The 15,576-nt window shown below is 50.0% G+C and overlaps 1 protein-coding gene across 1 annotated transcript in view; it reads right to left on the reverse strand.

Moving 5' to 3' along the window:
- The window catches only part of VCL (vinculin), a 147,277-nt gene that overhangs the window by 67,071 nt on the left and 64,630 nt on the right, over positions 1–15,576 (reverse strand). Inside the window, exons 5-6 of the mRNA XM_015414526.1 lie at positions 12,025–12,147; positions 8,558–8,718 (exon numbers count right to left, since the gene is read on the reverse strand). Of these exons, the coding sequence (XP_015270012.1) occupies positions 8,558–8,718; positions 12,025–12,147 (284 nt within the window). The remainder of the gene's footprint in view (positions 1–8,557; positions 8,719–12,024; positions 12,148–15,576) is intronic.

The raw sequence follows: 15,576 nt of genomic DNA on the forward strand, positions 1-15,576 counted from the left end.
GAAGGATGGAGAGGAGAGGAGGAGGAGGAGGAGGAGGAGGAGGAGGAGGAGATTGGATTTATACCCCCCACCCTTCACAACCCAAAGGTGTCTCAGAGCAGCTGACAAACTCCTTTCCCTTCCCCTCCCCACAACAGGCACCCTGTGAGGTCAGTGGGGCTGAGAGAGCTCTGACAGAAATTGCTCTTTTTCAAGGACAGCTCTTATCAGAACTACAGCTTGCCCAAGGTCATCCAGTCAGGAGCAAGTGGAGGAGTGGGGAATCGAACCCGGCTCTCCCAGATGAGAGTCCGCGCACTTAACCACTACGCCAAACTGGCTGACTCCAACTCTGAGTGGGGGGCGGGGTTGCCAACTTCCAGGTTGTGCCTGGAACTGATTACAACTGATCTCTAGGCAACAGAAATCAGTTTACCTGGGTAAAAAATGGCGACTTTCAAAGGTGGCCTCTATGCCATTAGAGCCCAACGAAGTCCCTCCCCTCCTCCCCAAGCTCCTCCCTCCTCACGCTCCACCCCCAGAATCTCCCAACCCAGAGCTGGCAATCGTGTGGAGGGGGGGGATCTGTGAGGAGCTGATAAAACACTCCCTCTCCAAGGCTGTGTGCCTATTTCCCTGGGATGAGTTTGCAGGGTGGCTGTAGCCGGTGGGTAGGGTTGCCAGATGAGGTTCCCCCCCCCGATTTTGGGGGCTCCTTCCCACCGCTAGCCAGCTGGCTGGCAGCAGGAAGCCCCAACCCCAAGAGTGACCACCCGCGGCCACACCTACTGCAAGATTTAAAGGGTCCTCCGGCACATGGCCCGCCGATCAGCTGGAGGACCCTTTAAACCCTACAGGAGGAAGAAGGGTGCCCACGGGCACCTGCACTCCAAGCCGCAAGTCTCCCCGCTTCTTCCAAAAAGCATGTAAAGGTGCCACTGGACTCCCACTTTGTCAGACTGCCTCAGACCAGCATGGCAACCTGCCTGAATCTGTGTTCATAAACCTAAGTGTCACAAGGTTGGGATCCCACCGTCAAAGACAAGAACTCCCTCAGGTCTTTAATGGGGGAAAAAATTCTTTGATACCCCTCTCTGAATTTAAATAGAAGTTGCACCCGCAGCTTGTTGTGACCACGCCCCCCAACGGCCAGGCCACAAGCCACAACAACTGTAGGGACCCATCTTTGCTGAAGCAGTCCTCAGATACCCAGGGATCCCCCGTAGGCGGCAACGAGAACTACTGACCAAGGCAACACCACTGATTGCCTCACAGATTAAAAAAAAAGAACCCTGTGAAAATGGGCATGACCCTGCAAAATTTGTGTTTCCCCAGTCCTGACTCAGGAGCAGTAAGTGTTGACGACGCAACTCCCACCAGTTTCCAAAGAGCAGGGAAATCCAGGAGAAATCAATTGCAAACTCTGGGAAGGGGCCATGCGGTGCAGACACATATGCTTAGATGCCAGCAGCACCCACTCCTGAGATGACAGATCCACGCAGAAGAAGCCTGTCTCTTCGTTGGGTGGCTCATGCCAGTAAGAGCCTGTTCGTTTTTTCAAAATATGCTTTTGCTGGTGAAGAGCTTTTGAGATGCAGACAGTGTGAGTCAAGCAAATTAATGATAATGTTCCTTTTCTAAAAAAACTAGGAAAACTGTTTTGCTTCCAGCTTCTCATCTAGGAACAAGGAACTGGGTGCCAAGGGCAATGTTCCCTCTAAGCTGTGGAGCTCTGTGAGCAAAAATTCTACTTTGTGTGCGACCGGCATTAAAGTTGTGAGCGAGCGATTGGGCTGCTGCATCAATTAGTTTGCTCTGGAGCCCCATCCTCCCTGAGACAAAAATGGGTGAGCCGGAGGCTAGAAAACTGTGAGCTAGCTCACACTAACTCAGCTTAGAGGGAACACTGACTGCCTCCTGTTCCCCGTTACGTGTGGTCCCACACCCCATCTTCCTTGATGCACCTGAACTCTTTGGGAGAAAGAGGAGCCATCTGCCTGTTGGTATGGGAGGAGTGGCTGAGAGCCATAAGAAGAGGAAAGCAGGGCGTCTTTCCCACAGGGTCAACAGGCCGTGCCTTGGCACAACAGTGAGTCAACTGCCTGTGGTCCTCTCAAAACATGGCCCCGGTCAAAGAGGAGTTGCCAGCCGCGCGCTAATACCTGCAGACCGATCTAGTTGGAAGAGCCTGAGCCACATCTGCCTTCCTTTACCAAAGAAGGTAACGCTGGAAGGAAACCTCCAAGTCCAAGTTTCTGTCATAACTGCTAACTTAGTCACCACCACGAAAAAGGCTCCAAGGTTCCAGAATCTCCTCAGAACAAACTAGGGTTGCCAAGTATAAATTCCTCCGGAGCGGGAAACTCCTGTCCGGCGTCGGGAGCGCGCGTGCGCTGCACGCACATCACCCAGAAGTGACGTGACGATGCCGGGCACGCTGGGAGCGGGGCCACGACCATCCGAGGGAAAACCATAGTTTTTCCCTCGGATGACCGTGGCCCCGCCCCCAGCGTGCCCGGCGTGGTTGCGCCACTTCCGGGTGACACGCACATCAGGGTGGGGTTCCCCCCCCCCGAGGCCCGATCCGCTGGCCATGGGGAACGGGCCTCTGGGGCAGGGGTTTCCCCGCCCCCCATGGGGACTTGGCAAGCCTAGAACAAACAGCCAAACGGAGCTGAGGCCTTTACCGGAATCCTCCAAGCCTGAAGAAGGAAGACCACGTGCCCTTCAAATTGTTGCAGCGAAACAGTATTAATCTCCTGTCTGCAATTTCACCCCAGGGTCAGTGCCTGGGAATTTCAGTGTAGAGGTCGGATACGTCCGCTCTGCAAAAGGTGGGGTGCAGTTTTCACCCGAAGACTAACTTATTTCCCTTCCCCTTTTTAGAGGCATCTTGTTTTCCCAGTTGAAGCCTGGCCCAGAGAGGAGGAGGAAGACACAGATTCACCGCAGAGCAACCCAATTCCGCAAACAGCTCTACATTCACTGACCTCATGAATGGACAATATGAATAGTGATGGAAGACAGAATGCTTCCCTCTTAAATGTCCAGAGGTTCATTTCTGTACCCGATAAGAGAGGAGACTCTCTCAGTCCCTCTCGCATCAGCCTTCCCTGGGAAAAAAGAAGGATCTGACCCCCAGAAAAATGGGATGTATTGGCCCACGGAATCACCCCGAACCTACTGTCAGTTCCTGGGTTAAATAAGGGGAGATGAGCTGCAGCTCCAACAATGTCTAGAGCTCAAGGGTGCCACGTGGCCAGGACTGTGCCAGGTAGAAGGGGCCACCTTCTACCTGAAGAGAACAGACAAGCACCTCTGGCTAACTCCTGGTCTCCCCCAAGTACAGAAGTGAACTCTGCTATATGCGGAAAAGCGAAGCAACACAAGATCAAAACACTGGTAAGATCCAGCAACCAACCCAAGCCCCACTGCTGTCCTGTGGTGGGATTCCACGGGTGAACCCACAGCAGGCAATGAAAAACCCAGACTTAACTCCTGTGATTTGGCCACCGATTCCAGAGCTGGAAGGCAGGGATCCATTCCGTGCACTGAGCAGGAAGCCCACCTGTAAACTTCCGGGGGCAGCAGCCGTGTCGGTCTGCAGTGCAGAAGAGCCGGATTCCAGTCCAGGAACACCTGAAGGACCAACCAGGTTTTCGGGCACAAGCTTTCAAGAGACGGAGCCCCCTTGGCCAGGTACGGGTCCCTGCAGCAGACACGGGCATCTGGCCAAGAGAGCTTCGACGCCTGGAAGCTCCTGTCCTGAAAACCCTGCTGTTCCTGGACTCACATCTGCCCATTTAAAAGGTCTGCCTAGAGGGGCCAACGTTTTACTTCTCAAGAGAGAGGGCCGCCAAAACCTGGCGTATCTTCCCAAGAGAGGAGGCCATAAACCCCCTGCAAACGGCCACTCCCTCTCCCCCAGCTCCTCCTTCCGTATTCCCTGCAGCAGGAACTTCCAAGCACCCGTTTCTGAAAGACACATTCAGGGCTATTTTTGGGCAGGAACGCACAGGAACGCAGTTCCGGCTGGCTCCCAAGTTGGCCACGCCCAGCAGGAACTCATTAGCATAATAGGCCACACCCAACAGCAGAAACTCATTCGGATTGGCTACATTAGGGGTGTGTGGCCTAACATGCAAAGGAGTTCCTGCTACAAAAAAAGGCCCTGGGTTTTGACAACAAACAAGGTAAACAGAATAACAAGCAAAAGGTGGGTGTGGCTGGATAACCACAGTTCTGGTAACATGGGGGTGTGGCCTAATGTGCTAATGAGCTGAGCTGTCGGGGTGTGGCCGTTGGGTGTGGCCTATTATGCTAATGAGTTCCTGCTGGGCTTTTTCTACAAAAAGAGCCCTGGACATTTACAAGTGAACAAATGTCTTGGCAGCTCAGCCGTAAATAGACTCCCATGTTGGTAGGCATCACTGATAACCACACACAATGTACATTCTTGTGATAATTTTTCTTTGGGGGGGGCGATGGAAACTATCTTCAGCCACAAACGTTATTTCAGGGCAATGGCCTTGAATTGCTCCAAATATGAGAAGGTGCCCCAATTTACAGTCCTGGTCAAGGATTTCAAACTACGAAGGCAGCGGCCAGCCAAATCGTCCAGGCCATCTTTTCTCAGCAGCCCCCCTGTTCTCTCATTTGAACCTCATCTGATGTCACTGGAATCAGGGTCTCCGTTTTGAGAAGCCGAGAGGGGAATGTATAACCACCAAAGTCAAGCAATTGTCTTGAGGCAGGGGACCACACACACACGCAAGCATGCAAGTAAGTCCCAGATTCTTCCAAACCTGGCATGGATTTTAAAATGCAACCTGTACTTTAGTGCTGCCTGCTGCTGCAGTGAACTGTCGTCCCCCCACCCCGCCCCGAGAAAGCTGTTAAGGGCATCTACAAAGGCCAGCATACACACAGCTGGCTCCCTTGGATCACGGCCTCTGGCAGGCAGTTTTGTATTCACACTATAAGATGCCCAGGACTCCCAGTTAAATAAAAATCTACCTATTTGTATAAATCGTAGCCCCCCTGCCCCCTTTTCTTAGGTTGGAATGAAGAGGATGTGTTGGCTAAAAATACCCGAGGCATTCATCAAATCGTCTTTGCTTCAGGTGTAAAGAAAAGAGGAGATGAATGCCTCCTCTGAATGTTCAGATGCTCGTAAGCTGCAGCAGCAGAGTCGTGGCCTCCCCACACACCAGGGAAAACCTGCCGTCATTAAGTTCACATTAGCAAGCCGAGGGATAGTGTGGATGGCTGTCAGCACCTCGTCAACGACTCCATACTTTGCAGCCGAGCCGCTGGCAATGCTTTCAGTGCATTTTAATTCCTGCGCCTTCAGAAAGGGGTGCAGCGTTACCTCGGACGCACAGCAAAATACACACCACACGCCATCTCGCACACGGCACAACATCCCCAGGCCATGCTCTTCTGTTTTAGTACAAAGACCACAGCTGCGGGCTGGGGAGGAGAGCTTACCTTCTGAAGGCGAGAGGGGGAACGGAACCACAGAAGGGGGGAAAAACCCAAAGACGCAGAAAAGGCATGATGAGATGTAGTCACATTTCACAATAAAAAGCGAACGGGCATAAAAGCACAGAAAAGTGGGATGGGTTCAACAGAGACTTAAATGCCACAGAATGAATTGTGTGGAAACAGCTAACATGAGCAAGGCACAAGAAGACGGACCGCTCGTTTGTCCCGATAAGCAGAGCCCGAGCACCCCACGTTCAGAGAGAGGTCTGAACCTGAGCAGTGGCATGACGTGCAATGTCCTCTCCAGGAGGGTGACCCATGCGGAAAATATAGATCACTGGAAGTGATTTTTAGTTCATTCCCAGTGATGTTGCAGCAAATCTGTAATGAATGGCTGTCAGAGGTGTAACCAGGGGACGGGCAGTCTGGCCTGACCTTTGACACATCCGTTAGGCTAGCCCAATCTCGTTAGAGCATGGAAGCCACGCGGGGTCGGCCCTGGTTCGTACCTGGACAGGAGACCACCAGTGAAGTCCAGGGTTGCTATGCAGAGGCAGGGAAGGGGAAACCACCTCTGAATGCCTTGGGAACCTTACCGGTCACCACAAGTCACCTATGACCTGACGGCACTTTCCACCACCACCACCACCACCACCACAGAGCCCCTGGCAAGCGTTCCCTCCGGGAGCAGGGCCACAAGCCTCTGGGAGAGCATCTGCTGTGCAAGTAGAAGGTTCGGTTTGGGGGCGTCCCTGGTTGACAGGAGAGCCGGTGAGAAGCCTGGCAAAGAGGAGGAGGAGGAGATGGGATTTATACCCCATGGGCCTTCACTACCCAAGGGAGTCTCAGAGGAGCGGCTCACAACCTCCTTTCCCTTCCCCTCCCCACAACAGACACCCCGTGAGGTGGGTGGGGCTGAGAGAGCTCTTTTCCAAGGACAGCTCTTATCAGAACTACGGCTTGCCCAAGGCCATCCAGCCAGGTGCAAGTGGAGGAGGAGTGGGGAATCAAACCTGGTTCTCCCAGATTAAAGTCCGCGCACTTAACCACTGCACCAAACTGGCTCCTCGGAGAGCAGCTGCAAGTCCAAACGGACTTCACAGACGGACCGCACCTGACTAAAAAGGCAGCTTCATCTACTCCTCGTCATTCACGGCATCACCACATCTGCAGAGACCCAGCCCTGAAGGGTTGGGCCGGCCAGAACTATGCCACGGTAGGGAATGGGCCCTGCCTTCCCTCTCTCGGCAACGTCAGCACCAGCAGCCCCACAGAGCTAAGCCCAGAAGGTGAATCCGAGGAGAGGAAGCTGAGCCTGCCCCTCTGCAGGGCGTGACGCGGGGTCTCGGTGAGCAAGAGAGAGCGCAGGCATGCACATATCATTTCACGGCATGTCTTGAGCTGCAATCGAAAGACCTCTCTCAGCCTTGAAGGGAGGATAACAGAACTATGTCTCAATAACTCGGGCGAGGATGAAGAGGGACAGAACGCCATACTCAATCCAACGGCTACTTAAGTCTGAGACTCTTCAAGAGTCTTCATTCTTTAAAAAAAAAAAAAGATTAAAAATATTTTAAAAATAAGAGCCTTCATTCCCAACAAGTCTCTGGGGGAAAGAAGTCCGTCCTATTTTCCAGGAGCTGAAGAAGTGGAGACTGCAGAGAGGATGACGCAGGGCTCGGCGACACGGCCTTATCTGGCATTTATCCACCTTCGGTTCCTGGGATAACCTGACCCCTAACTGGAGGAAGAGCTTGGGGGGGGGGGGGCCAGTCCTGTCCCCCTCCCATCTCTTTTTCATCATCCCCCGTTTTCGCCACCACGTATTAACTTTTGTTACGTGAGATTTCTGAATCTGTGAGTGCTCTGCGTAGTTAAGCAACAGAACACTCTTCAGAGAATGGCTAAAGATGGATTCTGCACTTTTGCGAGGAACTCTACACATGCTTTGGGAAAGAGCACTCTTCCCACCCCCCTCCCCCAATGCTGCTATAGATGCGCTCCAAAGAGAAAGGGAGCGCAGCGAAATCATACATCTACTCTCCAAATATTACACCAAACATGGATTGTCTGGGATCCTTATGAAAAGAGATCTGACTTTTGTATATAGTTTACTTGTACCCCATACATCCTGGATTTGGTCATCTGGAATAAGCCCCCACTGCTTTCAAATAAATGCATTCCTAATTAAGGGCATCCACCCACCACTTACTGGGATGCCAGTTCTCCCAAAAAGCAATAGGACACCCCAGTCACTGAGCTGCAAGCTCACACATGGCTTCCAGTTCCTCTTTAGCACTAACCAATCTGAAGCAGCAAGCTGTGGACACCTTCAATAGCAGAAGGCGAAAAACAAATGGCTTGAAGTAGGGCTCCAGTTTGGTTTTTGGATGCAAGCCCTAACCACAGTGTACAGGCCGTGATACAATGGCACAGTCTGCCTTCCAGAGCTGGGAGAATTGCCTGAGTTGAATAAAGCGTTCCAGGGGTTGTGTGAAACGTAATGCATTTCCCCCCGAAAAATATAAGATTTATCTGGTTTAAAGTATGAAGCTTGCACAGCAATTCTTGGTAGAATATTCTCAGTACAAAGAATTACCCGTCACTGACAATGTCAGGGCCTGCAAGACGGAGCTCTTCCGCCAGGCGTTTGAGTAGGAGCCGCCACGACTGTTACCATCTGCCCTAGCCCTTATTACCAACTCGCCGTGAGTGCAAAAATGGTGGTACTGCGTGGAGCTGTGGCCCCTAAGGATACCATCCTGATGACGTCATCGGTTCCCTTGTTAGTTGTTGTGGAGAGCACTTATGTTGCACTGAATGTTTTTAAAATGCAGTTTTCATGTTTTATGTATTGGGCATTGGCCCCATCTGTACGCCGCCCTGAGCCCGTTCGCGGGGAGGGCGGGTTATAAATTTAAATAAATAAATAAATAATTACTTATCACCACCTTGAACATGTTTCTTTTTCAAAAGGTAAACGACACACAAATTGTTTATAGCATCATCTTCTGATGCACACAAGAGCAACGGATCTTGTTGAAAATTCTTTGTTTAAAAAACAGAGTCCTCAACCGGAACGTGTGCCCACCTTGCTGGCCCAAGCATCCTCATCCCAGGACGTGAGCTGCAAAACACGGATTATTTCGTTTATTTCGCCACTCATCTTCTCCACTGTGAAGTTGCGGTTCTTCAAGGCCTCTTCTATTCCTTGGCTTTTGGAATTTTTAGTCGTTACAAAAATCTTCATAGCTGCGAAGATTACAGGGCAGATTAGAAATGCCTATCAGGAAGACAGAAGATGTGCTAGCTAAGAGATGCTCACTGCATAGAACCAGGCAAAAGAAGCAACATTTGCAGTAGAGTGGAATTAACAAAGAAGTCTGGAGTTTTTTTCACTACGAATTAATTGTACACATCTAACGTAACCACTCCAGATTACCTAATTATTTGAGACTTGCATCAGAGTAACCACAAAGGGCAGTTTCATGGGGGGGGGGGGGACACTTCTTAGCCACTGTGTTAGTTTCAGGGGTCTTCTTTTACTGCCTTACTAAAATTGATGCCAACACACCACAAACACACTGTTATACAAATTAGTGCCCCAAATGGGTGGGGCTGCATCAAAACCTATGGCCCAGTCATGCAGTGGTAACATAGTGCAGCACCATAACATGGTACCAAATAGTCATCACGGCACATTCCTGGCACAGCAATTTCACAGCAGTTCTTCAGGATCCTGAAAGTTGCTTGCATGAAAAGGAAGGTGCTACGCTCCAGGTAGGGCTGTCCCAGGACATGTCTCATAACACAGTCCCAAGAGGTGTGTCCAACTTATCCCACGCAATACGTTAGAAGGTCTTGGGTGGAGGGCAGTTCTTTGCTTTCCCACATCTGAGCTGTTCTCCAGCAAGAGAGCATGGGATCCACTTATCAAATTACATCTGACTACTGCTGCGGTGGCTCAAGTGGTTAAGATGCTGAACTGCAGGCTGTGGAAGGTCGGTAGTTCAGCAGTTCGAGACCTGAGTGTGCCGCATGACGGAGTGAGCTCCCGTCTCTAGTTCCAGCTCCTGCCAACCTAGCAGTCCGAAAGCAAGAAATTGCAAGTAGATAAATAGGGACCACTTTGGTGGGAAGGGAACAGCGTTCCGTGCGCCTTGGTGTTTAGTCATGCCGGCCACATGACCATGGAAACGTCTTCAGACAGTGCTGGCTCTTCGGCTTTGAAACGGAGATGAGCACCGCAACCCCAGAGTCGGACTCGACTGGCTTTTGAGCAAGGGAAACCGTTTACCTTTACCTTTTACTGTCTTAGTGCCTCTAAAAAGCATCACATGGAACGCTTGAAAACTCTGGCCAGGCGTGTCTCAAAAATTTTGTTTTAATCATACCTCTAGTCTTGGGACAGACTGGGTTCAGAATATTTGAGGGGACACCTTTCCTCCCCCTCCCCCTACAGAGATTAAGAAATTCCACACGCAACTGCCACCACCATTTGAAATTAAAGCCGGCCCACTCTAGAAACATAGACTTTTCAGTGGCAGCCCCTTCTTTATCTCCCTAGAGCTTTTTTAATCACCCTCTTATGTATCAGCTAAGCCCTTGAATTTGTGTCTTCCTTTTGGTTTAGTGTTGAACCCCAAAGGGTGGATAAAAGACCCTTCTTTCAAGCATCAGGGTATGTACCTGGTTCTCCTTTCCCCTGGTTCTCATAACAACCCTGAGGCAGGTTAGGCTGAGGTTGTGTGATGGGCCCAAATTTACCTAGCAAGGGTCTCCGGCAGTGTAAACCCAGGTCCCTTGCACCCTAGCCTCACAGTGCAAACCACTACACCACACTGGCTCCGGAGAATCATTATGGGAAACCATAATGGAAACCCTAACCAAGGAAACCAACCAAATCCACTTTCTTTGGCCCTCTGCGGTGAACAGCGGAAGCACCTCTTTCCCTCCAGGCCATCAAGACGTTATCGTCAGTTTTTGCTGCCATCTCCTGCTGCTTTCCTGATGTCATAATTTATTGTCACCGGTGTGTTTGTTTTTCTTAATGGTTTCAGCTGAATGGGCTGTCCACTACACCGTGGACCTGATGGGCGGTGCTGTGTATCGGGTGCAGAGTGTTAAACTTGGCGGAGAGCAGACCCTCCTCATGCCGTGAAGATCGGAAGGAGACCTTGGGCCAGCCCCTCCTCCTCCGCAGCCTGAGCCGCCTCCCACGGGGTTTCTGCCGGGATAAGCAGGGGAGGGGAGAGCGGAAGACGAGGGGGGCCGGCCTGGCAGAGACCCGGTCATGGGAAACCAGGGGGGGCATCTCCACAGACACATGAATGAACACCGTTCAGAGTAAATCTGTATTCTGGCTAGGGTTGCCAAGTGCGATCTTCGCCGCAGCGGGGGACTCCCGGCTGGTGGCTGGAGTGCACGCGCACCACATCCTCGTCACTTGGAAGTGACGCGACCATGCCAGGCACGCTGGGGGCGGGGCCACGACCATCCGAGGGAAAACCATAGAGTTTTCCCTCGGATGACCGTGGCCCCGCCCCCAGTGTGCCCAGCGTTGTCGCGTCACTTCCAGGTGATGTACATGTCGGGGTGGGGTTCCCCCTGGGGCTCGATCCGCCGCCGGCGGGGAACGGGCCTCTGGGGCGGGGGTTTCCCCGCCCCCCGGGGGGACTTAGCAAGCCTAATTCTGGCAAACAAAAAGATGACATTATATGTGACCCTTTCAACAGTCTCTGTGACATTTACCTTAACTGCAAGCATTTTAACTCTGCCTGTTTTGATTTTTTCCAAAGAGGCTCTTGCAGAGGACAGTTACTACTTCTTGTTTGTTAAGTGGATGTTCTGGGGGTAGGGGGCCTACAGCACGTAAGGCCGAAAATGAGCAAGAACCTTATGGGTCAGCCCACCATGTAGCTTCCCCACTGCAAGCCGAGTGATGGGGATAGGAGAATATTCTGGAATATTCCCTTAGGCCTAAACTCTCATTGTGGCGGCAAGCCTGTGGATGTATCGCTTCGGCTTTGTCATACGAAACAAGAAGACTCCCTACGCACGGAAGACTCCCTACGCACAGAAAGCTAGATATCAAGGGAAAATCCAGACTAAAACCTTTCTCCTTGACATCCTAGTTTCCCATGCACTGGAATATTTTTATACAGAAGAGAATCAAGAATGTGAGTCTTCCCCCATAGTAGTACAACCCAGACATGGATCTCAGCAAGAGCTAGACATTAAACAGGCCCCCATGACAGGCAAGCATTGCAAATATAATCCCATATAAATAGCCCCACCATTCACATGTCTCAATGAGTTTAGCTCACAGAACGTAAATAGGAGACATGCATGGTATGCAAACAGGGACTCGACAGCCACAAATAAAACCACATGTTTAGTATCTGTACTCAGCTTACAAGCCACATTTTTAAAAGCTTCCATTTTGGAAAGATGTGCTGCAATATCTATCCTAGCACGATTTTAATCAAAAATGTGCATGTGCCATATGACAAATTTATAGCTTTTTAATCATGGAAGTTGCTGCTACAGCGAAGTTACCCGAAATGAGGACTGGCAATAGTTCCTTCACCGTGTTCATGGAGTTCACCAACATGACCCTGTGCTCCTGGTGAGTCAGCTCTTGCTGGCGCTCGTCAATCATCTTCGCCATCTTGGTCATCCCTACAGGAGGAAAGGCAGTAAGTAACACAGCCCCTGACACACATTTTTGCGCCCCCAACAGCCAGAGGGTTAACAAAAGGACCCTTCTGCATTTGCAAAACAGCCATCACCATTTTCTAAGTGAAAATACACTATGTTGGCATATTCCCATGTTCAATGATACTATTTTTAAGGCAACTGAAGAACAGACGCTAGAAGGCAATTTAAGAGAAAACTGCCAGCTCAGCCATTTGGAGCAAAATACTTTAAAAGCTACTTCCCCGCTTTGGAAATTTGATTAAACACTGGCTTGCAGAAAACCACTGGCTTGCGGAAAAGCAGCCTGTGTCAAGAGGCACACAGAAACACCTCTCCGTCCGCAGTACCCCTGCCTTACCTTATTGTGTTCTTGTGAGGATTACAATTAGATAACATCCACAAGGAGCCTGAACACTCCAGAGCACTATATGGCTGCTCAGTGCTTTTCTATACATCACACAAAAGGGAGGTTGGGAAGGCATGGCTGTAGGTGAGGCGGCCACACTTTCCAGCATAGATAAGCGAAGCACATGGAGGGGATTGCTATTCTATGCCTCCCTTCTTTCTGGGCTTAGAACATAACATAAGAACATAAGAGACGCCAATGTTGGATCAGGCCAAAGGCCCATCCAGTCCAACACTCTGTGTCACACAGTGGCCAGGAATACCAGTGCCATCAGGAGGTCCACCAGTGGGGCCAGGACATTAGAAGCCCTCCCACTGTTGACCCCCGCAAGCACCAAGAAGACAGAGCATCACTTGCCTTATGGCTTATTACCATTAAAAAAAATGGCAGAAAATGGAAAAATATGTCCCCAACACAAAAAGAAATGATATTTATTTAGATCTTGGCCTACCCTTTCTCACACCCTGTTGAGCAGAACTTGAACTACCTTGTATTTAAGAGCTCCCAACACAAGGCCGAGCGCCAAAGAATAGATTCTTTTGAATGATGGTGCTGGAGAAGACTCTTGAGAGTCCCTTGGACTGCAAGGAGATCAAATCAGTCAATCCTAAAAGAAATCAACCCTGACTGTTCCCTGGAAGGCGAGATCCTGAAACTGAAGCTCAAATACTTTGGCCACCCAATGAGAAGGGAGCCCTCACTGGAGAAGAAGACCCTGATGCTGGGAAAGACTGAAGGTCAAAGAAGACGGGGACGGCAAAGGATGAGATGGTTAGACAGTGTCATCGATGCAACGAACATGAAGTTGAGCAAACTTCAGAGGACGGCGGAAGACCAGAAGGCCTGGCGTGATCTGGTCCATGGGGTCGCGAAGAGTCGGACTCGACTGTGCGACTGAACAACAACACTGCTTAGGTGAATGCTGGGAGATCCGGGGGAGGGATGTGATGTCACTTCCGGGAAGCCTACTGAAGGCCCGAAATTCAATCCCGGGTGTCTTTGATTAAAAAGATCTCATTCAGCACGATTTGGAAAGACCTCCTCTCCTTGGAGACATGGTGCCAGCCAGAACTGACCTGGCTAAATGGATCAGTGACAGCTTTCCTGTGTCTTCATAAGTACAGAAAGGGGCTATTTCAACTGCCTACGTTGAAAAGCGTGCATCAGACTGAAACGTGATCGAGTCTACTCAGAAAGTATTTCAATACCGTAAAAAGACTACTCCTTGATACTGCTAGCCTTGGTGTATTCCCAGTTTAGTACGTCAATTACATTTATTTTCTGAACCAACGTCCGCACATCTCTCAGGAGACAGGGATCAAAATATTATTGAGTGCTGTGCCAGAGGAGGTCATGTTAAATAAGGTAGCAGTGTGAAGATCACCATATCATTATGAAAAAGAAATCCAGATGATCCAGCAAAGCTTGTTGTGGAGAACCCCCCCCCCCCGGCACAAGTTTTAAAAGTGTGTGGTTTTTTCCCCTTTGGAAGTGACAGGAAGCCAATTCTAGTCACCTGCTAGTTCACAGCTAATGGCCGGATAGGACAACCAATTAAAGGGGTTTGATACTAAGAAGTATCTGCACGCCACAAAAATTACATCATATACACCCATTGACATCCCCACTGTGCCGGAGGGTTTGTGGTGAAATTGGTTCGTAGAGGCTCTGTTGGTGGGACTGTGCGCATGTTCAAGGTTTCTTGGCAATAGTTAATCACGTCTATAACATTACTGCTTTCCAACTACCACTTGATGCAGAATAATTGTCAGGTACGTGGCAATTTAGCCCTTCAGCCCTGCTTCATAAGGAACCGATTCTCAATCCTGGAAAAATAATACTCATCTTACATTATCAGCCTGGCAACATAAAGTCTGTGATTTCTGTCTGATGGACAAACTTACTGATTCTCTTCTTTTAAGGCTACAGAATTGTTTGATTGGAAATTTACCTCGATCTGGTTCCCCTTCCTGGACTATTTACCCACTAAACCTGAGTATTCTTCAATTTTGGATACTATAAAACCTGCTGTATTGATGCATTACATGGGATGTTTCATGTTAATGCTTTATCAAACTTTTTTTTTGTTAATATCATGTCTACATTGTTTGCTATGTAAGTTTTATCACATGTACCAGTTAAGCTATATTTCTGATGTTATATGTACTTGCTTGTATTAAACAAAGAATAAAAGGTTTCCTGGAGATTTCCCAGAAAGCCTGAAGCGACTGCAGCAGACAACTCCTTACAGGGTTTTTTTCCTGGCCAACACGTGTCAGTCTTTCTGTCTCTCCCTGTTTTGTCTTACTCCCACCCCATTCAAATCTCCCTCTGTATCTGTCTGTTTTATACAACATTCTTACACCTTGGTTGGTGGGGGGGGGGAATCCCTCGCTCTTTCTGTTGTGGGTGTCTGTTGTGGGGAGGGGAAGGGAGAGGAGTTTGTAAGCCGCTCTGAGACTCCAAGTGGAGGGCGGGGTATAAATCCAATCTCTTCTCTTCTTCTTTCTTCTTGGTGAAGAGGATAACTCGGTATCACACCACCCAAGGAACATCTCTCCCTTCCACCTCCCCCTGCCACTCCTGTCTCCCACGCGGCATTCTGAATCCTCCTGGCGTGGGGGTGATTCATACATTACATCCCCCCCCCAACCATTTCTCATAGTCAAGCTGGACATGTCATGAATAGCAACATCTGTTTATTCACATCTGTTCTGGTCGCAGGGCTCTTTTTGTAGCAGGAACTCCTTTGCGTATTAGGCCACACCCCCTAATGTAGCCAATCCTCCAAGAGCTTACAGAGCTCTTCTTACAGGAGCTACTGTAAGCTCTTGGAGGATTGGCTACATTAGGGGTGTGTCGCTTAATATGCAAATGAGTACCTGCTACAAAAAGAGCCCAAAAGTGAACACAGGAAGGCTGCCTCATGCCGTCTATCGAAGTCAGGACTTTCTGCTCTGACTGGCAGGGGCTCTCCAGGGTCCCAGGCGGAGGTCTTTCCCATC

This window comes from Gekko japonicus, unplaced genomic scaffold (assembly GCF_001447785.1).
Source record: "Gekko japonicus isolate JY-2015 unplaced genomic scaffold, Gekko_japonicus_V1.1 scaffold484, whole genome shotgun sequence".
Classification (NCBI taxonomy): domain Eukaryota; kingdom Metazoa; phylum Chordata; class Lepidosauria; order Squamata; family Gekkonidae; genus Gekko; species Gekko japonicus.